The sequence below is a fragment of the Phalacrocorax carbo genome, chromosome 10 (genome assembly GCF_963921805.1).
Source record: "Phalacrocorax carbo chromosome 10, bPhaCar2.1, whole genome shotgun sequence".
NCBI classification, from domain to species: Eukaryota; Metazoa; Chordata; class Aves; order Suliformes; family Phalacrocoracidae; genus Phalacrocorax; species Phalacrocorax carbo.
Window position 1 is genome coordinate 1,170,704 of NC_087522.1, and position 23,523 is coordinate 1,194,226.

The following is a 23,523-nucleotide window of genomic DNA, read 5'->3' on the forward strand; positions in this document are numbered from 1 at the left end:
AGCCCTGTCCCAGGGACGGGGACAGCCCACCGCCAACAAAGGGGGCTCCCGCACGGCCGGGGCTTTGCTGCTGCTGCGGCGGGGTTTGGTTTTAATTAAGAAGTTCATATGTCAAAATACGCTTTGCTTTGCCTGATAGAGACAGACAGGGTTTCTTACCTGCAGCAGTCAGTAACTCAGCCGGAGCCCGCTTTCTGCAGGTTTAATTCTGAAAAAGAATACATCTTTCCTTTAAGCCGCAAAGTGTGCGTGTGTATAAAAATCTAGAGGCTGGTGATGCCCCTGCAGCCGGGCAGGGCTGTGATGGTGCCACGGCCGCCGGGCTCCGGGCAGGGGCTGCTCAGCGCCGTGTCGGAGCAGCCGGAGCAAAGCTCTCGCCTGCGGCACCGTAACCCGTCCCGGGGGCAACCGTGAGTGAAGGTCTCGGCGTGCCTTTCATGATCAGAGTCTCTAATGATCTGCTTAAAAGCACTGCTCTGCATGCATCAATCCCGGCAGTCAGCCCATCGGTTTCCCCTCCCAGCACCCCTCCTTGCCCGGATGGGAACCCTCGGTCCCAGGCCAGGGTCCCCCCGCGCCCCTCCGGCGGAGCTGCAGGGCCAGGGGGCTCCGCTGAGCACCCCCACCTCCCTCGCAAGACAGCCAGAGTAATGATCGGTAGGGATTTCATTTCAGATCTTTGTCAAGGACAGGCAGAGCTCCGGGGTGCGTTACTATATTAAAGCAAACCCCGCATTTGCTCAGCGCTGTTTTTGCAGGGCGAGCCCCTGGTGGAAGTGGCTGCGAGAGGGAGCTGGGCAGGAGCCCTGGCGAGACCGGCAGCCCCACACCAGCTGAGTTAAAATGCAGCTTATTCCATATTTTACACTGCCAGTCCTTTCACTACATTGTTTTCAAATATTTCCCCCTAAGATCAGAACTCTACACTTCCTCAACTGTTTTTAATACATGCAGTCAGCAACTATGGCAATTAAGAGGCCTAATTAGCATCTGAATCGGTCTGCTCCCACAACCCCCCTTTGCAGTAGTAGGACATAAACCGTAACGGAGATGAAGAACCTGCACACAGTCTGCAGCCCCGCGCAGCCGGGACCTGCTGGGGCTGTTTGAGGGGCTCCGGGAGGGATTTGGCTCCGGCAGAGCTCCCACGCCGGGTTTCCCGCAGCGACCTGCCCGTTATTCCCGGGAAGGGTCGGGACATGCCCCGCAACTGGCCACGCTCCAGCTTTGGGCAGGAGACCCAGGGCAAGGCTGTTCAAAGAAAGGCACTCCAGGCACCAGATGTTTCCCTTCTGCAGAGAGTAAATGATTGCTCTGCTGGCCCCAGATTACCTGCGGCTGCCTAATGAGCCCCCCCCCAGGGACTCCGTGAGAATCCATCACTTTTGTCAGAAGGTTAAATAAGATTTCAATTAAGTGACACACCAAATTGTAAAACCAGCTGCTTTGAAACCGCCTCTGTTCAGATGAGCTCTGCTCCGGCGAGAGAAGGCGGCTCGGTGTTGAAAGCCAAACCTCCGGCCGCACACATACGCTTTGGCATTTGAAGAGCGAAGTGGGCTCCCCGCTGCCAGCCCGCGCCGTCCCCTGGCTGTCCCGCCGCGTCCCGCCAAGCAGCTCGGAGGGGACGGGCGCACGCTGACACCCAGCAGGCAAACGCCCAGAGCAAGCCCAGCTGGGAGAGGAGCTCCCCAAGGAGGTCTCACAGCTGGCTCTGAACCTGGCATTTCCCTGGGAGAGGGGTCTCGCCCCAACTGCCCCGGGGTGCCCCAGCTGCCCCTGGGGAGAGGGTGTCACCCCACCGCAGCAGCTTTTGGGGGAGATGGCTTTCTGAGCGGCTCGCCCTGCCGGTGCCCAGGCTCAGGGGGCTGCACAGGCACCTCACGCCCACCCCGCAGCACCCCGTGCACCCCGCATCCCGTGCACCCTGCACCCCAAGGACCCTGCACCCTGCCAGCTGCCGCTGCCCGGCCGAGCCCCCCCCCCGCAAACCAGGGCAGCACCGCAAAGGGCAGCAGAGCGGGGCAGGGGCTGCAGGGCGCTGCTCCCCCAGACCCCTTGCAGCCAGGGAGCCCCGAGCCCAGGCACCCCACGCAGCCGCGGGAGAGGTCGGCACTGCCGTGAAACACCCGTGAGACGCGGCACGCGGTTTTCCAGCTGCCTGCAGCAGGGTCAGCGCGACCTACTCAGCCAAGTAACTTGCTTGCCAAACTGGACGCTTTTATTGTTGTTTTTTCTTATCGATCTCCCAGCCATTATAGAATCATACACCATCCGCACGCAGCCCGCGGCCGGCGGCCCAGCCATCAACCCAGCTTCTCCTTCAGTACCGCCAGGTCAAGTGTTGCCTCCTTGGTTGTGCCCAGACAGTGATTTGTGACTGTGTGGATTAATTTTAGGGAATTCATTCGTTTTCTTGCAATGTTAGAGGTTAGTTAAACGCTGGCTAATTGCTACCAGTCATTGGAGGAATTCAGCTCCTGAGTCCCTTCATGGCCTGAATGCACCAAAGGAAGAAAAAAAGGAAAGAAAGAAGGAAAGAAAGAAGCCCTTTCAAGACCACAGAAAATTGCAAAAGATGTTTCTTCCAACCTGACATGACAAAATTGAATTCCAAGCTATTTAATGCATGCACGAAACGCCATAGAGAAACCCAGCCCAAGCACTCCATCCACCACGACAGGGAAAGGGGTTTCGTAACACGAGCACTCGCTACGGCACCGTCTCAGTGCCTCAAACTCCAGACTTCCAGGCAATTTCGCTTAAATGTAACTACCGGATTAAGGATTCTCACAGACAGGGCTATCGCCAGCATTTCCATGGGACATACAGCTAAGGTAACACTGCGGTTATGAGCAACATTAACGATGGAGACCTCGGGAAGCCACTGTCCCGGGTGGTGATGGGAGCCCCCCCGCTCAGTCTGCAGGGCCACCACGGCCAGGGTCACAGCACAGCCCCCGTCCCCTCCCCGCCGGGCAGGGCGGGCCGCAGGGGTCCCGGTCCCACCCTGGGCACAGTGGCCTGGCCGGTGGCATATCGGGAGTGAAAAACCAGCCCCGTGGTAGGGGCACGGGGAGCCATCTGGGTTAGTCCTTAAAAACAGGATTTCACAGGTTACACCGTCACGAGGATGATGTCATGCAGCCTGACAAAACGCCCCTGCCCGCCTCAGACCGGCGTGGTTCGTCTGTTGGCCGGGTTGTTGTGCAAAGACTCCTTGAACTCTTTGGGGATGGAGTTATGGACCTGTAAAAAACCGTGGTCCCGCTCCGAGTTGAGCAGCGTCCCCATGGTGACCTTGGAGGGATCCCTGGAGAGGGTGAACATGGAGATGTCGGTGGAGGGGATGGTGCTGAACACCTTGCTGACGGGCGACATGTCCCGGGACCGGGGCTCGGTGGAGCGGGAGCTGGACCGCCGGCGGAAGCGGTACCTGTAGGGCGGGAGGCGGGTGAAGGCCGACTTCTTCAGCAGCTCCGAGTGGGACTTGGCGCGGATCTGGCGGTGCTTCTCGATGTACATGTGTACGGCGATCACCCCCACCATCTCGGCGATGATGAAGGACAGGGCTCCGAAGTAGAAGGACCAGCCGTAGGAGTAGCTCTTCTTGGAGTCGCTCTGCCCTGGGTCCCCCGCGTTGGCCGAGATGTAGACTATAATCCCGATGATGTTGCTGAGACCTTTGGGGAGGACGAGAGGGAGAGGTGCCTGCTTGAGCGGCAGGAGAGGGACGGGGGACTGCAGCACCCTGATCCCCTCCCGGCAGCGGAGGGACACAGGCTGGAGGAGTCTGGCCCTTCTCCTGCCCACCAGGACCCATGGGGTGCCTGGCAGGCGGGGAGGGTGCCGGGGGCCACAGCCACATCCCCACGGGGCACCAACCCACCTGCAGCACGCCAGGGCCAAAACCCCTCACAGCCCTCTGCTGCTGCCCCCGGTACGCATCTGTATTCACGCGCAGCCAGTAATTAATATATGTTTTTGTATACTGAAGGAGCAGGAGGCACAACCACGGTTTTGTTTAGAAAAGGGATGTTTCAAGAGCTGGTTTTGCTTTGCAGAACTGCTCACCAAGCAATGGGCTGCAGGAGCCCAGCCGGTGCCGGAGCTGTGGCCGGAGCAGAGCCAAGCCACGGTGCACGGACGGGCTCCGGCACGAACCCTGCTTGCTGTGGCCTGGGAGCGCAGGGGAGCGGGAATGGCTCTGGTTTTTTTTCATTTCTGATGGAGGCCAGAGGCTTTATTTGGGCTCTGGGCAGTTTTTGCACTGCCAGCAGTGCCGCGGGGCTGTGCCGCAGGGCTGGGGAGCGGCTGATGTATTCCTGGATTTACTTAATGAATCGATTATGTTCTTTCTGTTGTTTTCTCATCTGCATCAGCAGCTCCTGCCAGCCGAAGGAGGGAGAGTAATTTGTCTTTTTGTGGGGAGAAGAAAAACACAAAATAGAGCAGTTCCTTGAGACAAAGACATTGTCATACGATAATCAGTGGAAGCGTTGGGGAACAGCGCACAGAGAAATGAGTAATCCAGAAGGAGCTCTGGCCTCTCAAGAGCGGTTTTCCTCGTGGGACTGCGGCAGCCCCTCTGCCCGCTGCCCGGTCCCTGGTGCTGCTGGCACAGCGCCTGCCCTTGCCTGGCCCTACATCCCGCTGCTCGGCGATGATGGAGGGCAGAGCCCCCCCAAAACCGGCCCCGGGGCCAGGTGCTCCCCCAGCGGGATGGCTGTGCCGCGGGAGCCCGCACAGACTGCTCGGGCGGAGCAGGGTGAATGCTTAAAGCATGGTCTAGCACGGTGACCGCCTGCCAGAAACCTCTGCTGTTTTTTCCCTGCCATGAGGATTTTTCCCCAAGGATGGGACAGTTCACGCACCCCAGAACTCCGCTGTGGTGACAGCCTGGGAGGACCCACAGCCTGCCTCCGTCTCCCCCGTGCCCTCCCACACCGGGAGAGCCACCCCGCTCTGACCCCGCAGCGCAGCTCCTACCTGCAGAGACGAAGAAGATGCCGGCGCTGAGGATGACGTTGTGTTTGCTCTTGTAGAACTCGCTGGCCGCCACGCACAAGCCCCCGAAGAACAGCAGACCCACGCTAAGGATGGGGAAGATGCTGGATGCTCTCACTGCACCTGTGGGACAGGCAGAGGGGCAGGGTCAGGTCCCGGCATCGCTCCTGCAGCGGGGGCTGCCAGCATCTCCCGCACCCACACCAGCACCCAGACGGGATAGTTGCAATGCCACGCTGGGTTGCTGCCACAAGGGATGGCGGGGAGACCCAGCACCGGTGCCCCCTGTGCAACCCCTGCTTGTCCCCGAGCTGCTCCGCTCCGAGCTTGCTCTGGAGCCCAGCATCAGCTCTGCAAACCCTGTGATTCAGGCCTCTCATCACAAAAATAGTTTAAACCCTGAATTTCTGTTTCCTCCGAGGCTATTTCAAGGAATTATTTCTTCCAGTCTTGTGTCACAGTCAGCACTAGCAATCTACCTTCCCATTACCAAACACACCACCCACGGGTTTAGGCTACGGATGTGACTCTGGAGCCTAGGGATTGCAGAAACCCCCCCAGATCTCACCAGGCTGGCGAGGAACAGTGCTGCCAACCACAGGGGTCAGGAACCTGTCCCTTGGGTCCCCAAACTGCTTTGAAAGTCAAGGATTTAACAACTAACACACCTAAAGTTCAACAGAAAAGATGTTGGCTGACGTAGGGGAGGAACATTATCAAAATGAACACAAAGCCCAAGACCCCGAGCCCACCGCGTGTGATGCTGTGCCCCTGGCACTGGGCTCCATCCCCAAGGGGATTAGCTCCAGCAGGGAGTCAGGATGCTCAGGAGTCGCTGGCCAAGAGCTACACAAAGAAGGGCCCTTTCTACATGGCCTGCCAGAAGTTCAGCTTCCAAAATGAAAGTAAAGAGTAATTAATGCACCAAATCACTACCTGCTGCACTGAAAATACACTGTGCCTTGGTTTGGGCTCTCATCCCTCCATTAGGGCCTTTATTAAAAGTACAGAAATACAGAGAAGCCCCATTAAAATGCCATTCTGGGGGCTTTAAAAGAGACTTTTTGTTTTAAATGTGGGAGGGGGTGGGAGAAGAACTTGAACGCTAATCTACTAAAATTGCAAACCAATTTCATTAAACACATTCCCCTCTTAGATGGGCGAGCAGAGCTGATGGCTCCCTGCAGAGTCACAAAACGGGGAGCTCAGAGCAACGCCTGGACGAGCAGCAGCAGCGTCAGGCAGGGGCCGCTGCCCGGGGACGGGGGCTGAGCACCGGGCGCTGGGGACCACTTCACCCCCAGGGCTTCCTCCCAGCCCCAGCCCCTCAGAGCCCCGCGATGCCAACGCCTCCGAGGCTGCCACGTGCTCCTGCTGCCGTATGTTCTCGCTTGTCTGGAAATCTGGGTGTTCAGACGAACCTGTTGCCGTGCAGGCTTCACGCGGGCTTGCCGACGAGCCGGGCGGCGCGTGTCCGTGTTGCTTTGCCTGTCAGGGTGTGCGTCACCTGTGCCCGGTGTCCGTCACCCCGCGCCTCGGTGTCCCAGCGCTCGCTCGCGCACGTGTTTGCAAAGCGCTCAGGGGACGGGGCCTCACCCCAGCATCGTGTCCCCCCCACGTACAAACCCTGCGGGCCCTGCCCGGAGGCTCGGCTGGCCCCCAGCGGCAGGAGGGCCCCTCTTTTCCCAGGAGAGCTGCCAGCTCTATTTTCACTCCATCCCCCTGCACTCGGCTGCTGCTGGCAGGGCGTGTGGCTGACGCTCATCACGCTCCCCCAGGGAGCCCCAGCAAATCCAGCCTGGCTGCAGAGACTCGAGGAGCAGGGAGACTGGCACGAACATGGCACCCCTGCAGTGTCACGCCAGGGACATGCAGGGTCCTGTTCCCCAGCCATCCTTGCACCCCAACAAGCTCAGGCTTTGTACAGCTGCTGGGACCGGCTGCGGGGACAGCAAGCGCCAGACAGATGCACCATTAACACCGCTACTGAGGCGTGACGTGGCCGTGCTCGGGTAACCTGGAGGGTCACCGCTGCTGTGCGGGGAGCCTGGGGCCCATTGCAGGGGGCGTGCTGGGTGAAGCTCGAGGTGCTGGGGGTGCGGAGGGGGGTCCCAGCGCAGCGTGGGGCGAGGGGATCCCCAGGAAGCGCGCACAGCTCTGCCACACCACAGGAAAGCAGACTCACGGAGGAGATACTCAGCCGTGTCTTGCTCGTAATCTGCATCCTCAGGGAAGTGGTCGATTTTCTTGCACACTCCTCGGAAGGTTCCTGGGGAGACACAAGCCAGGAAACCTTCAAACCCCTCTGCACTGGTGCGCAGCGCGTCCGGCAGCGCTCCCAGGCTGGCACAGCGCAGCTCGGGCTGGGGCCGTCAGTGACCCCAAACGCTGCCCTTGGACCCCGGGATGGTTTGGTCCCCAGCTGCTCCTGCATCCTCCAAGCAGTGCTGGTCCCCTCTGATGGGGCTGCACGTTTATACCTCAAACTACATCCCACCGTTATCATCGCTGCCAAGCTGGGAGGAGATGCCCGAGCTGCCCCACTCCCCCGGCAGCCCCACGGCAGCCCCGGGCAGAGCCTCTCCACGCTGCAGCTCCCGCTCCCCTCTCCGGCTGGGCAGTGCTGTGAGGACCTGCTGGCAGCTCAGCGGTGCTCGGCACGGCACTGCCTCTGCCCGGCTGCAGCTAAACCTTCCCCTGCTCCTTGCGTGGACCCGTGGGCATGGCCAGGCTCACCCGGTCCCTGTTTTCTCCAGTGAAGGGGAGGCAAAGCAAGGCAGGAACTTTCTGGCTCCCAGCACGCACCCACCCAGGCAAACCCCTCATCGGTTTTGACAGAGAATCGATGCAGCTGTACATAAACCCTCCCAGCTTTCAGGTCTGAGCAACACCTTATGCAGATGCACTGGGGAAAGCGCTCCATGGCTGCAGCCCAGGGCTCGTTCTGGGATGTTGAGGTCATCTGCTTTCACATCAAATTCCTGCTGGGGGACATGACAATGGCACTGGGGTCAGAGTGGCTGCTTGAGCAGAGCCCTGGGGCTCCACAGCACCAAGAGACCACCCTGGTCCTCCCAGTTTGGCTCCTCTGCCTCGGCTGTATGAAAGCTTTGATTTCCTGCTGACCTACAAACGCAGGGCACAGGCTGCTGCACAGACGAGGCTCCTCAGCGTGTTTGCCAAAGGAACATCTGGGCCACAGCTTCGCTTCTGAGATGTGAGGGTTTTTTTTTTTGGAGGTACAGATTAGTTCATTTAAATGCCTACAAAAAGTTTCTAGCCCGCTTAACCTTCCCTGCCACTTCTCAGCCCTGCTTTGTGCCTGGGGCACAGGCCCGAGGAGGCGGAGAGTCACCGAGGCGACCCGCCCGTACCCCATTCCCAGCCTTTCACCCATTCCCCGCAGCGCACACGCACGCCCTCGCATGACGGCGGACCAGCACCCAGTGCCGAGGGTGGGCACCGCAGCTGAGCGTGGCACGGGCAGGATTGCCACCCGCCCCGCAGCACGGCCCCACCGGGAGCTCTGCGCACCCCGCTCGTGGGTCCCCACAGCACGACTTGGGAGTGGGGGCGAGCGCAGCCCCACTGCGGCGGGCACCGGCAACACCGCCTGGAAGGCCTGGGGAAGGAGGCAGATGCTTTGGCATCTGCTGGCCTCCCACTTAGCATGTGGGGAAAAAAAGGCTCTTTCTGTGGCTTTTTTCCCTCCTGCCTCTGAAGCAAAACAAACGCATTTCGCCTTTAAACGCCTGCCTGTTTGCTTTGGCTTTCTCCTCGCTGCGCTTTCGGGCTGAGCTCTCTCCTGTGCCAAAGCCGTGCGACTGTGCCACGAGAGGAAAAAGCCAAGGACGAGTCAGGCTCAGGCAGGTGCTGTACTGGGGACTCAGTTACACGCTGCAAGACGTGGATGCGGGGCGAGAACCGGGCAGCACAGCCGTGTCCACGGAGTGGGAGAGCCTTATGATCCCAACCTGTTTGTGGGACAGCCTGGGGGAGGGACTGGCTGGGAACGGGCTTGTTACCTCTTCTGCTCATCCATCCGCCAGCCTGGTCTGTGTGCTACTGATGGACAGGCAGAAAGAAATAAAAGGCATTAAAAAATAATAAAAAAATACTGACTAAGGCCAGTTGCGCTTATGGATTTGTTGTGATGGATGCAGCCCGTCACCCCCTGTGGACGCTGCGAGCCTGCTCCCCGTGGCAGCCCGCCAAGACACCAAGTGCCGCACTCGGTATCTGCTGGGGGCAGCTCAGAGCTCGGCTCGTGCCACGGTGCTGGATGGGAACACGGCTCCTCAGGGCCCGGGGCGGCCGCTTCTGTCGGCAGGATTCACGGAGCACCTTGCTTTGGTCTTCTCCAAAGCAAGCAGCGAACGCTAACGCAAGAGTATGCACGATGCTGCTTCTGCAGTGCCGACAGATGCTGGCCTTGGTGTTATAAATGGGGAAACTGAGGCACGGAGCGTGACTTCTCTGGAACGGCAAGGGGCAGGGCGGGGTGGGAGGAATTCCCGCAGCCCCTCATGACACCGGTGCTGGAGGACATGGTCAGGCCACGCTGGCTCCGTTTGCCCACCCACGGGACCAGAAAGGACGTGCCGCCACGGGACAGGGCTCAAGGCAAGAGAAGGCAACGCGCACGGTGTCCTGCACAGCGGCACGCTGTCAGTCTCTGCCCCGGCCACGGGCTCGGGGGAGCCAAGCATCGTGACAGGCATCAGTTAAAACCTGGAGATGAAGCTCTGGAGGTGGCAAGCTGTCATCCAAGCGGGAGACACGGCATCTGAGGGAGAACCGCCTGCTCCCGTTGCTTTGGGAACTGCGGGCGAAGGGGAGGCTGAGAACAGGTGCCACAAACGGGGCTGAGGAGGCACCGGGCACGGGGAGGATGGCAGCTGCACAGCACAGCCCTCCTCCTCCTCCTCCTCCTCTCAGCTTTCAGGTTTCCACCCACCTTCTCCGACCTTCTCCCCGTACGTGCCAGCAGGGCTCTGCCCCACGCACCCCAGAGCTGCTGCTGGGACGGATTTGCGCTCTCCGACTGTCAGCGGCTGCGAAGCTGCTGTCAGCCAGGGACGCCCGCGCAGCGTGCAGGACTTGGCAAGAGCTTCTCCAGAGGCACCGACTCCCGGGGTGCGCAGGAACACCTCCCTCCCGAGCAGGGGCGTGGGGCCAGCGTTCATCACCTGATTAGCGGGAGGGAGCTTTCCCTTGGTGCCACGTGGGAAAGAAGTTTAGAGTCCGAGTCAGGCCATCAGCAGAGCGTGCAAACGAGAACACTAATTTTCTTGGGCTCGATCTTCTGAAGTTCTTGGAGGCTCCCTGTGCCGCTGAGACCCCCACCAAAACCCAGCACTGGGCTGGGCCGGTGCCCCCCTGCCCTGAGCAGTGGCTGGACAAGCCAGGACTCCCAGGGGCCTTGCTTCTGGCATACGCGGTGTCCAAGGTAAATCTGCGACCACAAGGGACGAGGGCAAGTCTTGGAGCAGGAGGCACCTGCAAGTGCAGGGGATGCCCTGTTCGGATGCCAACACCTCTGCACCTCACAGGCTGGCAGGGCCAGGGGCTCACAGGGATGCGACGCTTGTCTGTCCGTCCCTCCCTCCCTCCCTCCCTCCACTGCAGCCGGGACCCTGTGCAGCTGCACTGCAGCTGCCCACCAGCATCTGTAACCTCTCTGCTTCCCTCAGCCCTGCCTGTCGCACCCGAACGCCTCCTTTGCAACAGAGGTGGGATGGGGAGAAAAATAAAGTTTTTAAAAAATCAAGCGACTTTCTCATGGCAGGGGCAGAGCCTTGGCTCAGCGTTGCTGCTGCGGGACCCAGCACCAACTCCCTCCTGCTGCGAGGGAAGCACCGAGCAGCCCCGACAGGCACGGCCGCCTGGCAGGAGTGGGAACGCGCGGCGGCATCGCTAACATTCACGGATTGCTCTGACACTGCGGCAGGCGCAGGGCATGCTGTCCCTGCAGGCAGCACGGCTCCGGCTGCCCGGTGCCGGGGGGACGAGGACGACCCACACGTGCCCCAGCAGGGCTGGGGGCTGCATGTTCAGAGGCAGCAAAGCTGGGGCTCGCCAAGCTCCTCGCTCGCTCGCTGGCCCTTCACCCTGCACCTTGCAAGTGGTTTAGCAAAATCTGCGCCCCCCCCAAGGCAAAGGGAGACCCAGGCTGAGCAGGGACAGGCAGGGCAGCACCTCCGGCCCTGCTACGCGAGCGGGCAGGAGGGGCAGCCCCGCTGCCTGGCTCCACTGCATCTATTTCATGCTCTGACATTTATTTTGGCTCCTTTACTCCCTCTGTTCATTAACCGATGCTCGTTGCCATGGCGACCGCTGAGTCACCTGACACACAACTTCCCAGCCTCCAAACAAATACCACAACAAGGCTTAAATCACAAAAAGCCCCCGTGACCCCCAAAACGCTCCCTGAACGTGGAGCCGTAGCCCAGGGAGGTGCAGCTGGAAAGGGCTCCAGGGAAGGATGGGGCGGCCGCTCCTGGCCCTGGCTGGGGGCTCGTCACCCCCCCCGAGCAGCCGGGCTGCACACACTGTGCCCCACGGCGCATCCTGAGCCACCGCATCCCTGTCCCCGGGGAATGGGGGATGCAGCGCCAGCCTTTCCTCCCTTGGCTTGGTAGCTGAGCCCTGGTCAAGGCAACATTACAATATATAAAGGAAGCTTTTTTTTCTGAATCCTAAACCTCTGGAGCCTCCTTCCCCTGCCCATGCTTCCTTAGCAGGGACCCGAGGCAGAGGCGATGACGATGGCCTGCTCTGTGCCACCTCCGACCCCCTGCCAGGACCGCGGCCATGGCTGCGAGCTCAGGCACCAGATACGGGGCTGGCTGCATGCAGAAACCAGCTGGGGGGACTGGCCAGCGCAGGACTCACCAGGACACGGTCCTGGCTCGGCTACAGGCTCAGCCACTTGCTCCGGGCACCCACAGCCTCAGCCCCACTAACCCCTCGCCTGGGCAGCGCCATGCCCCTTGCCAGCATCCAGCTGCGAGCCCTTGACCTGGGCACGGCTCCCAGCACAGCTCGTGCTGTATGGGTGGGATGGGATGGTTGGAGCCCCGCTGCCTCCCCCCGCAGCCACCGTTCCCTTTGGTGCCGGTGGTGGGGCTCCTCTCCCTTCGCACGAGGAAGGGGAGAGCTCCCACCAGCGAGACGCACGCCGGGCTGCTGGGGGCTGCTGGTTTTGGCACGTCCCAGCCTGCTCGCGAGTAATTTCCCCAGGTGATGCCCATGCGATGCGACTCCGCGCTGCGTGCATGAGTCACACCACCTTGGGTTTAATTCATCCGCTGGCCGGGAGAGCGCCGGCAAAGGCAGCGTGCTGCTGTGGTTATTCATTCCCCGCTCAGCTGTCTCTGTAGTAGATCTGGCTAATTTTCTCTCCCTATTAGTGTGAATCCTGATTAGCCAACTTAGCTCATTGCTGCGCTTCCCTGCCCAGAGCCTGGCGGCAGCTAGCTCTGCTCACGGCAGCTCGTGCAGCCCCGCTCCGGAGCCTCCTCACCGAAAGCGGGGCTGTGTCAGGGAGCCCCGGTCGGCTGGCACTGCCTCCCCTCGCCCACCCCAGCTCAGGACAGCTTCTCCCTTCACCTTTTTCTGTACCGAGGAACAAGACCTGCCCGAGAACGCACGGGGCACCTCCAGCACGCACGGCTGTCAGCGAGCTCAGCCTCCCCAGGCGAGCATGTGCTCTGGGGACCCCAGATGCACAAACAGGCACCAGCAAGGAGCCACAGAAACCACGGTCTGGAGCAGCCGGACAAGTGCCAGATGCAAAGCCTGCAAGATAATCCTTTGCCACGTTACACGGCCTTCCCGCCTCACTGTCCTCCCCTACTCCCCAGAGGAGCATCCGCAGCTGCACAAGCCGCCGCCGCCTCGGTGCTCTCCCACGGCCGCCGCCAGCTCCAGGAGCGGGAGCTCTGGGGGCAGCGGCAGAGCAGCACGGACCCACCAGCAGTGGGAAAACGCCGCTGCCGGGCATGTTGAAATCCGATAAGTCAGCCACAGAGCAATACCATCAGCCGGCGTACGCGCCCGGGCGAGCCTGACCGAGCAGGCGGGAAGCGGGAGCGCTGGGGGATGAGCCGTGCCCGCTGCGGACGAGGCGCTCGCAGCAGCGCGGGGCCGGGACGAGCGTGTCCTTCAAACGCTCGGCTGCGCAGCACAGCACCGCGCTCCCTCAACAGGCTGGATTAAAAACATCGTGCAGCGAGCACCGAGCAGCTCCCGGCCCCTCCTGCAGCCCAGGCGCTTCCAAACTATGTGGAGGAGCCCAGCTGGGGGACAAACAGCCCTGATCTCCGTGTTGGGTCATGATGGAGCATTGCTGCTCCTCACAGCCACGTCCCTCTCCCCAGCTGCAAGAACGGACCCCAGTACTGGATGCTTGAACCTCAGGGCCACGGCTCAGGGAATGATCTGAGCCCCAGAGGAAGCCTCTCCCCGGCCCCCCTGCTTTGGGGGGTGCTGGGGGCACCCTGCCATGGCAGGGCCAGCGCCACCGGTTAGGTGTGACCTCTCCCGAGCCACCTGCACCATGCTCTGCTTCGCAGCCAACGCAAAGCCCTTGGCCGGCAGCAGAGCAGCATCCCTCCATGCTCTGCACCAGTCTCTGCCAGCTTCGGTTCGAGCTCTCGATTTAACGGTCCCACGTTAACCCAGGGACCACCCTCTGGCAAGCAGCCGGCCCGGGGGCACCCCGAGCCTCCCCAGGCACCGCAGGGATTTGACAACCTCTCCAGCTGGCAAATCTTCCAGGGCATTTTCCATGCGTAAGCATGTGGCAATGCGACCATCGACCGTGCAGTGTCGGCAGGGTGTCCCTGCCCAATAGCTCCAGGCTCACTGCAGCGAGCCCTGCCTTTTAGGTAGCATCGGATTTAATTTGGAAGAGATGAACTCATATAACACATTTTTGTACTTGCTGGTTTTGTCAAGGCATCCCTTCCCCTCCTGCAGGGCTGTTTTTCATCCCGCGCTCCGCGTGATTCTTCGATCCCTCTCATCCCCACCAGATCAGAGCATCCTCGAGCTGCACGTTAAGTAACGTGACTAACGCCTGCCTCCCGCGAGTCCCCCCTTCTCCCCCAGACAAGGGCTGCCTTACACAGGGTAACGTTTCGTTTCAGCAGGGTTTTGTCGCTGCTGCTTTAGTTCATTTGTATTTCGATGTACGCACTCTCTGCACTGCATTTATTGGAGAATGCAAAGGCAATTAATTGATTTGATCTCAGGTCTTTTTCCTCTCAAAGCCTTTTTCCCCAGGGAGGGCTGTGGGGGGCGGGGAAGGGGTTGCGAGGGAAGTACGAGGCTCCTGACAGTGGAAATACGGCTAAGAATATCGATCCTAACCCAGAGAGCCAGAAGACTAAAGAGCTCTAGTTATGGTTTTAAAATCTCATTACTTTTCATCCAGTGGAACAGTTTTCCAGGGACTATTCTGGTTGTCACCGCTCAGCGTGCAAACTAAGACTCAGGCTGGTGAAGATGAGCTAACACTGTTCTTAAATGAGAAGAAAATTCCTCTCTCCCCTCACGGTGGTTGGCTCAGCCAGGAGAAGAGGAATCCTGGGCCAAGGTCACATTTCAGCCCTCAGCTCTCTGCACCTCCTGATAAATTCAAGTGAGTTATCTGCTAAGTTGTGGTTTACAGTAACGGCCTTCCTAAAGATACCTCGTCACGCCAAATCCATTTGGAGGAAGTGGTGGGGTCATTATGGTTTAAGTTCTCTGAAAATTAATATTCCTTGGAGAAACAGAGGTCCAAGCTTAGCTGGCAAGTGCTGAGGTACGAGCCTGCGGCACATCCTCGGAGATGCTCAGGCTCCGCACTCCCTGAGTAACAAGAGCAAGATACCTAAATATCTCCAAGGAATTAAAACTTCAGGGCTCATCTTTTTTTACCTCCCACCCACCTCCCAGATGCTTGGAGAGATGGAAAGAAATTCATCTTTACTCCTTCCCTTTCCCAGCTTCATGCTGAGTGAGGGATCCTGAGGCTCTTTGCATAAGGTCCCCGGTGTGAGCTTGCAAAGCTCTGGGGTTTCAGAGGGGTCCCCATCACGCAGCGGCCACCGCGCAGGGAGCGCCGGCACCGAGCAGCTCCCGCTCGGCACCAGCTGTCCCGGGGCCCCGGGAAGGGCTGCTGGGTCCCGGCCAGCGCCAGGGAACTGTACAGCCAGTTCCTGTATATAGGAACGATTCCAACTGTACAGCCCAGTTTCAAAGACAACAGAAGCAGCTTAGAAAAGCAGCAGGGAAGGCGGGTGGGACGGCTACGGGCACCCCAGACCCACGGCTCAGAGCGACCCAGCTGGGAGAGCTGCTCGAGCCAAGGATGCTGCCCAACGCAGCCACCTTGGGAAGGGGTCTGCTCTCCTCCCAAAGCCGGGGAGACCTCGGGGCGTCAGGCAAACACCAGTCCTCACCACCAAATCGGTGTCGTGACTCCTCAGCCCACAGGCCGCACCGCTTTACACATCCATCTGTTTGCTTAAACTCCGCCAGAGCTGCTGAATTAAGGTAAAACCTGTGCCTTGGTTTAAAAAAAGCCCCTTGCTCCATCTTACTCTGTAGCCAGCAGCTCTCTCCTTGCTGGGATGGGTGCTGGGCTCCCCCCCGCCAGCCAGCGGGATGAATCCTCCTCCCCAGGGCAGATCCCGCCCTAGCACATCCCCATCGCCCCAGCAGCCCCGCACCAGCTTCCCACTGGGGTACCGGCATAATCTGGCTCCATCACCACTTCACACTCTCTCCCCCTCTCTGCGGTGGCGGTTTGTGTCTGAGCAGAGTCACCTACACAGATATGCCTTTTCTGAAGGATTTTTCCCCCGTTATAAAAAAAAAAAAACAACCCAGTGGAAAAAACCCTAAGTCAAATGAAACGAGCGCAATGGGGAGGAGGCGGCAGAGGTGGGCTCTGCGGTACCGGCTGGACGCCGAGGCCGGCGCAAACCCGCGTTTGAACGCACGCGCAGCAGCGCGAGAACCGAGCCCCCCACCCCGCGCACCCCCCAGCTCCGCGCTGCCCGCGATGGGCGTCCCCACGGGGGACGCGCCCGGGCGGCCGTGGGCACGGCCCAGGCACTCGCACCCACGGGTGGGCCCGGAGCTTCTGCCAGTTTTAGCCTGCGAGGTGCCGGCGATCGGCGCATGTCACAGAGACTTGCACTGCTAAAAGGAAAAAATAAAAAAATAAAGAAAAAAAAATCTACATTTTGACAGTGACTCATCATCTCCCGTTCTGGAATCTGTGGGGTTGTTGCAACCTACACAAGGCAGTTCAGAAAAGCAAAACAATTCTGAATAATAGAAGGGGAAAAAAGTTGGAAAATGATGGGTAATTTCTAGCGCTCTGCTTCAAGGGTTTAGCTTTGTTTTTCTCATTATAAAAAGCAATCAGGTAATGCACTGGAGCTGCCTTCCAGGGTCTCCCCCCGCGCTCCCCCGGCTTTCCTTCCTCCCTCCATCCTTCCACATCGGTGGAGCTCACGGCAGGGAAACGCCCCGCTGCAAACCCGGCTCCCGGGAAGACGCCGAGCTTCCCTGGCCGGGAGGTGGTAGGAGGGTGCAGGGGGCTGCGGCGAGCGCGGGGGCTGAGGGGGCCCAACGCACTGCCGTGCCCTCCGTGGCACGCTGACGGCGACGGGCAGCCGGCCGCCAACGCCGGGAGCCCTCGGGTTGGGCTGGGGAGGAGAGCGCGCATCGGCATGCCTAAGGAAGTTATTGCATATTTTATCTTTAACAGTGAATAAACATTGATTTTTATTTTAAAATGTAATTGACGTTCCTATGATAGCAAAAGGAGCGCTGGAGCAGCCCGAATCACCGTAAATAAGCCATATGCTAGCAATTAATTAGCTTCACTGATTGAATTTATCCGTTTAAACTAATACAACGCTAACAATTAATAAAAATAATAATCTTTTGTTTGTTTGCCTACTCAGAGAAATTGATGCTAAGAGATGGGGCAGGAGCGGGAGCCCCGGCCGGGCATCCCTGTGCCCGAGGCGCCGGGACGTCCCTCTGCGCAGACGCGCTGTCGGGGCAGGATCCCGCTCTCCTTGTTTGATGAGCAGTTTAGATTCACTTGGGTTAACTGATGAGCTTCTGGGGAGGGTCTGGTTTGCCTTCCAGCCTCGCCTAACAGCAACAGGGGCAGCCAGCTCAGCCCCGGGAGATTCCTGGATCACAAAGCTTTTTACTAACAGGACTTGGGGAAAGGTCTGTGCCGCAGCCTGGTACGCACAGGTCCGTGCCCTTTCGGGGAAGGAGGGCTTGGGTTAATCCCCTTCCCATCGCTGCTGAGAACCGGTGCACCCAGAATCCCTCTGCGGGCATCTCTCCGTGTTTCCCCAGGGGAGTGTTTTCCTCCCTGTGCGCATCCTTCTGTCCTTGTCCACAAGGACGCCCCCAGTGAAACGCTGCGGCCTCGCCCCGGGGAGAGCAGCGGGGATCCGCTCCCGCGCCACGGCCTTCCCAAACCTCACTTTTCCTGCCAGCTCCGCAGAGCCCTGCCCCGCAGAGAGGTCTGGCAACTGCCACCACAGGAAGAAATTCCCCCCATCTCCCCACCCTGAGCCGCAGCCGCCTGCCAGACACCCACCCAACGGCAGCTGGGGACGTGTTGGAGAGGAAAGACTATTATTGCTTTTTATGCCTTCAGCAAGCTGTCCTTCACTATCATTTCTGCCTGCCTTATAATGGCTCCTCATTTAACTTGTCAAAATTCATGCCCTTTTCTGTTTCTCTTATTTGGACACAACTTTCATGCATCAAATAATGTCTTTCTCTCTCCTTTACTCTTTCACTATAATGGTGTTTTGGTCTTCTTCACTGCTGGCATACCTCTAGCCTGGCTCCATTGCATCTGCAGCCTTTGTACCTCATCAGCCCGCTCTGGTCACTGAAGAACCTCATGGACGTGGGACGCAGGACTAAGCCAAGACCTGCTCCCCTTGCCAGGCTGCCGATCAGCTCCTCCAGAAAGCATCATCCACGGTGTCTATAGCTTCCATTTCTGCATCGCACCTCTGCAGTCTGGGGAACAACCGCCGTTTCCCACGAGCACGGTCCTTCTCCAGCCTCCGCAGCCTCTCCAGCACGGCGCGGTGCCTGGTGTCGGCAAACCTTCCGCGGGCACTCACAGAGCCGCGCTTCTGCTGCGCCGGGCAGCGGCTCCCGAAGGCGCCCCGAGAAGGCTGGAGCTCACCGCTCCCGCCGCGACGGGCTCCCCGGCAGCGGTCCCCAACGCGGAGGCATTAAACCAGCCGGAAAAGAGGAAGGAGGAACCAGGGAACAACCGAGCCCTTCCTCGGCACAACATCGAGGTGGTGAGAACAAAACCCGCCAAGACAGCAAAAGGCAGCCCTGCAGTTGCCGGCGGATCCCGGCCGCGCGCTGGGCTAGTGAACAGAAGGATCCGAACAACCCTCGGTCGCTGGAGTTTGACCCACGCGGCATTTCTGAGCCCTACAGAGACCTGTAAGGCCAGAACGCTGAAAACCGATGATAAAACCTGCCCAGAAGGGGCCAGGTGGGGAAAACAGGAGTGTAAAAACCTGGGATCCTCTGTCTGAATTACTTGTTTAAGCAGAGATGATCCATAGATACGGGGTGCCCTGGTGTCTGCTTCAAACCCTGAGCTGTGCCAGAGGCCAGATCATACCAGAGGCTGCCTAAGCACCTACTTAGTATAAGCAGGAGAGAAAGCTGCGTTATGATGGGAAGCTGGAGGTTTCACTTTGCCAGTATTAAGATGTCCTCTGAATTTCTAAAAACCTATAAATGACCATTTCATAGCTCTGAAGCGTGGCATCTAGCACAGGGGATGCTATTTTAGACTCTGTGTTGACAGCTGAAGGGGAATGGATCACAGAATTAAGAACTAGTTGCCACTCAAGCCCAAGCAATCATGACTTGATTACGCTTCTTATGGGCAAACAGAGGCAAGTCCAAGGCACTAGCATATATTCTGGGTGCTTTGAAAGGTCAATTCACAGAGCAGAAAACAATTATAAGCCAAATTAGTTAGGAGAATGGACTTAAGCATAAAAGCATGACTGTGAATTGAGAATGATTTAGGAGTGTTTTACCCCCAAACTCATAACCACGACAGGAGTTTGCATCGGTTTAAAAACTGCCTGGCTAATATGTAAACAGCTATAAAAATAAAAACTCACTCAACAAAAAAGGAAAGGAGATATTCATAACTCTGAATATAAATCAGCAACCAGAAATTGCAGAGCACTGATAAAGGACGCAAACAAACAGAAACCCCATCCAAACATCTTTCCCCAAAGCATTAGGATGAACAACAACAGAAAGGAGCAATGCTATCGCCCGTTACCAAACGCAAACGGCGGAAGCGTTAGTCACAGGACCGAGAAATGTTAAATAACTGTTATTACAACTGCGACATTTCATATTCAGCATATTCACATCCCAGAGCTTGAAGAGACGCTGAAGGAGCCGACGGAGCAATTAACAGCGATGCTTAATGCCTCGCCGGGAGGTTCCCGAGGCCTGTGGGGATGGAGACGCTCTGTGGCACGGCAGAGGAGCCGTGCGCTGCATCCCTTCCCCGGCTCCGGCTGCTGGTATCTGATGGCACAAGCGGGGACCTGGGACGAGGGGATGGGCCACGCACACGGAGCGACAAGGTCGCCGGTCACCAGATTTGCTTTGGTGCAACCAGGGCAGAGCGCGGGAGTGCTGGCGACGGGGGCTTCGTGCCGGCAAGCGCAGCCCCCGAGGCCGGGCAGCCCGGCAGGCGACGCTGAACGTGACCGAAGGAGCTAACCTGGTGCTTTGATGCACGGCAGCCTGGAATAACAGCTGCAAAGTTTTATTCCCTATTTCAAGGTGAGGCAGCTGCTCGAATCTGTGACTAATGCCACAGTCCATTTTTCAAGGACGATGCTAATAAAACCAGGGAGGTTCAAAGAGGCAGAAGGCTCGGAAGGTGTGCTGTGCAGAGCCCGACAGGCGAGCGAGCGAGTCCCTCCGTGCCCTCTGCACAGCCTGATCTCAGCCCAGCGCTGCAGATGCCGAATTGCATTGAGGGCTGCAAAAAGCAAATCATTTTCCAAAGGAGCCCCACAGTGCAGAATATCAAGGCTAAAAATATGTAAATCGCCATGGAAAGCACTGTCAGAGCTTCAGCAAGACTAGCAAGTTGCCAAAAGGCAATTTTGAATTTCCGAGCTCGCTGCACGAGGCATTAAAAAGGTCACTATTTCTGAAATAAGGATCTTTACAAATAAACACATTTGCTGAGGACTCTGTGAGTCATGCTGGAGCGGAGCACAGAGCATTTCCAACCTAATGCTTTTGACAGGCCACGAGCAGGATCATCTTTTCATGTTTACAGTTCATCAATAGTTTTTACAGCCGCACAGTCAATCTTTAAAGCACATTTAGCCTGGGAGGAGGCTCGGCAGGCTGTTTCCTTTGCAAAAGTGATATTAAATTTATTTTTTTTCTTCCTCTTTTATAGCACTGATTTCAAGGTAAGTATCTGAACTTCAAATACAGGACTGCCACTCAAGCACCTGCCTTTTATTTTTTACATAGATATACTTCTGTCACATCTCCCTAACGATATAAATATTTGAAGTTTTCAGCTGACGCGCTAAAAGGGACTCGATCCATCAAAGCCTGTTTATTTCAGGGAATTCAGTGGGCATCGTGCTGCCCATCTGCTGGTGCAGGAGCGGGGGGCGCTGGCAGCCCGCAGGCACAGCTCCCCGCTTCCCCTCGCCCGGCTGCCCCCAGGCTCGCCCGGCTGCCCCCAGGCTCGCCCCGCTCACCGCAGCCCAGGGTCGGGGTCCGGCGCAGCCCCGCTCGCTATCGCAGGTACCGCAGCGCAGCCAGCGCCGATGGATTTAGCTCGCTGCCTGCCGGGAGGCAGAGCCGCCTCCTCACCATCTGCGGGAGGGGAAGAGAGCCCCGGGAAGCCGCTTCCAACGCCCCAGATGGGGAAAAGCGATATTCAAGAGTAGCACCATAGTTTCACTCTTGGCTTTTTTGGGAGAACAAGAAGGGACTATCCCATGGACTGAGCATTAGGAGAGGACTTTGCTGGTGAATGAGTGAGAGATGCCAACCTTGCCTTCCCCCTCCAAGGAATGAAGCCCTGGTAAGCTTTCCAGAAATTCAGAGCCGTTTCCATCGCACACTCTCGCTCTGCCCTGCTGCCTTCGGGGGGGCTTTGCCATTGGAAACTCCTCAGCGCTGCCGTGCCCCTGCCCGGGGCGGTGGTGAGGACAGCTACAGGCGGATGGCACGTCTTCCCCATCATCCATCTGCTTTGGGATTTCACAGCACCGAGAGACCCCGACACATTGCAACCAGCTTCCCTGGGCCCTTGAAACGCTCTCCTGCCCACCGGCAGCACATGGGACCCCTCCAAGGCTCTCGCTTCCCCTGCCCACGCCGCAGCCCCAGCACTGCAGGCTCTGCCTTCAGAGAACCTCGGGGCAGGGAACAGGACCTCACTGCCAGCTACAAACCTGCTCTGCTTTCACACGGGCTGGACCCAGGCAAACCACCCCACGGGTCCCCAGGCCGCTCAGCCCATTACCTTGGTCATAAACCAGCCTCACCTTCCCCCAGCTTCCTACAGCTGGCACAAAACATTTCGCTAGAACAACTCCAGGGCTTCAAAACAACCCCAGCTCCCACGCGGCTCTGCCCTTCCAAAAGGCAGCAGCAGCCAAAGAGAGATTTGAAAGAGGGAGAGAAGAAAAACATAAGAAACCCTGAGATGGATGGGCAAGCAGAGAGCTTCACAGCTCATGCCAATGCTTTCCATCTCCTTCCTCTTTTGCATTAAATCATGCAGAAGAGCCCATCCTGCTGCTGTTGGAGCCAGGTGATGTTTTGCCATCGGCTTCAAGGACAGCAGGGCTGTGCCCCACGGCACAGCACAGAGAGCTGGAGGGGTCGAGCCTGCCAGAGGCACAAGATTCCCCCAAGCTCGCAGGAAGCCTCCCAGGACACGCACGGCTACAGCTGCACGGCACAGCCTGCCTGTGCTGCCCGGCTCTGCCGACACCGGCCCCTGCTCACCCCCAACGCTTACCTGGGGCTGCCACCCGCGGGCTCATTCCCCCGTTTTCAGCTCAGGCTCAGTGCCCAGGGTCTGTCGCTTTGCCCCCAGCACTGCTCAGCCCACACTGCACATCCCTGGGAGGAGACCAGTGCCCCGCGGCAGCCCTTTTAATGGGTCTGCCCCAGCTGCAGCCCAGCAGCTCCAGCCTGGTTAACGCTCACGGCTCACACCTGCCTGGCTCTTGACGATGCACCGACAGTTTTGGCTACAGGAGACGATGAAGCTGTGCTCAGGGCAGGGCTGCGGGGACGGGGCAGGCTGTGTGGCTTGGGGCCAGCCCCTGTGTATGTTGGGTTAACAGTACTTGCTACGCTATCGCTTCCCATCCCTTGCCCACTCCTGCACCTGCCAGCTCCCTCGGGGCATCATCACTGCCACCTTTTTGCTGGAGCCGTGTTTGTTATCTGCCCTCGGTGCTCAGCGTGCAGCCCCGGGCCTCTTCACCTCACCTTCTGCCAAGAGGGAGCTATTCCCCCTCCGCAGGCTCCCCGCTCGGCTCCTGCAGCACCTCAGAGCCTCCTCCGGCTCCCGCGTTGAGCCGGGGCAGGTGACGTTATCCCCAATTTACAGATGGGTAGTGGAGGACTGGAGCGATGCAGATCACAGGCGTCTGCTCATTTTGGGTGCTCAGCTGGAGCTGTGCGGATCCTGGGATTTCACAGCCCTCAGCACAGCCCTGGAAATAGGCTGTGCGCGGGAGGTGACGGCGCTGCCGCCCAGCCGGCCGAAAGCGCTGCCAGAGCCTGCGCTGCGAGCAGGGCTAGCTACGACGAGTCCTGGACCCCGAGGAGCAAAGCTTCTGGATGCCAACGGGATGTTCTGCTTCTCCTGTTTTCTGGAAGACTTTTCCTCATCCTGGGGGGGGGGGGAAGATCTGTCCAAATTGACAATGCAAATAATTTCTAAACGAGTGACTGGACTTGTATATCCTGAAAAGGGCTTGCTTTAAGGCTGCCTGGGAGATCCTCCGGTGGGCGGCACAGACACGACGCCCGACGTACCCACCGAGATGCTGCGGCTGTACACACGCTGCGCTCATTCTGAACCGCAGGCGATGGAGACCAGCTCACGCACACCGAACGCCCGCGACAGACGCGGCCACCGCGTGTCTGAATGGGCAGAGGGGGCCGCGCCGCTGCAGCGGCCCCGCGCCCCCGCGCCCCGCAGCACGCCACCCGCAGCGCTCCTTCCCGGGGCCCAGCGCTCGCTGCCTGCAGACGGGCTGCGCTGCGGGAGCGCGGCTCAGGGGCGGAGGCGCTGACACGTCTGTCTGTCACTTCAGCCGCCAGCGAGCTAGGACAAACAGCAAAGCCATACGGCAGATGTCTATAGGGATGCACAGAAGCTCAGCCAGGGGGGTGCTTTTGCCCCAAAGGGAC

At 58.9% G+C, this 23,523-nt stretch overlaps 1 protein-coding gene across 1 annotated transcript in view; it reads right to left on the bottom strand.

Moving 5' to 3' along the window:
* Positions 1 to 2,205: 2,205 nt before the first annotated feature.
* The window catches only part of CACNG3 (calcium voltage-gated channel auxiliary subunit gamma 3), a 32,581-nt gene continuing 11,263 nt past the window's right edge, over positions 2,206 to 23,523 (bottom strand). The window contains exons 2-4 of the mRNA XM_064461325.1: positions 7,193 to 7,276; positions 4,990 to 5,130; positions 2,206 to 3,683 (exon numbers count right to left, since the gene is read on the bottom strand). Of these exons, the coding sequence (XP_064317395.1) occupies positions 3,172 to 3,683; positions 4,990 to 5,130; positions 7,193 to 7,276 (737 nt within the window). The 3' untranslated portion in view covers positions 2,206 to 3,171. The remainder of the gene's footprint in view (positions 3,684 to 4,989; positions 5,131 to 7,192; positions 7,277 to 23,523) is intronic.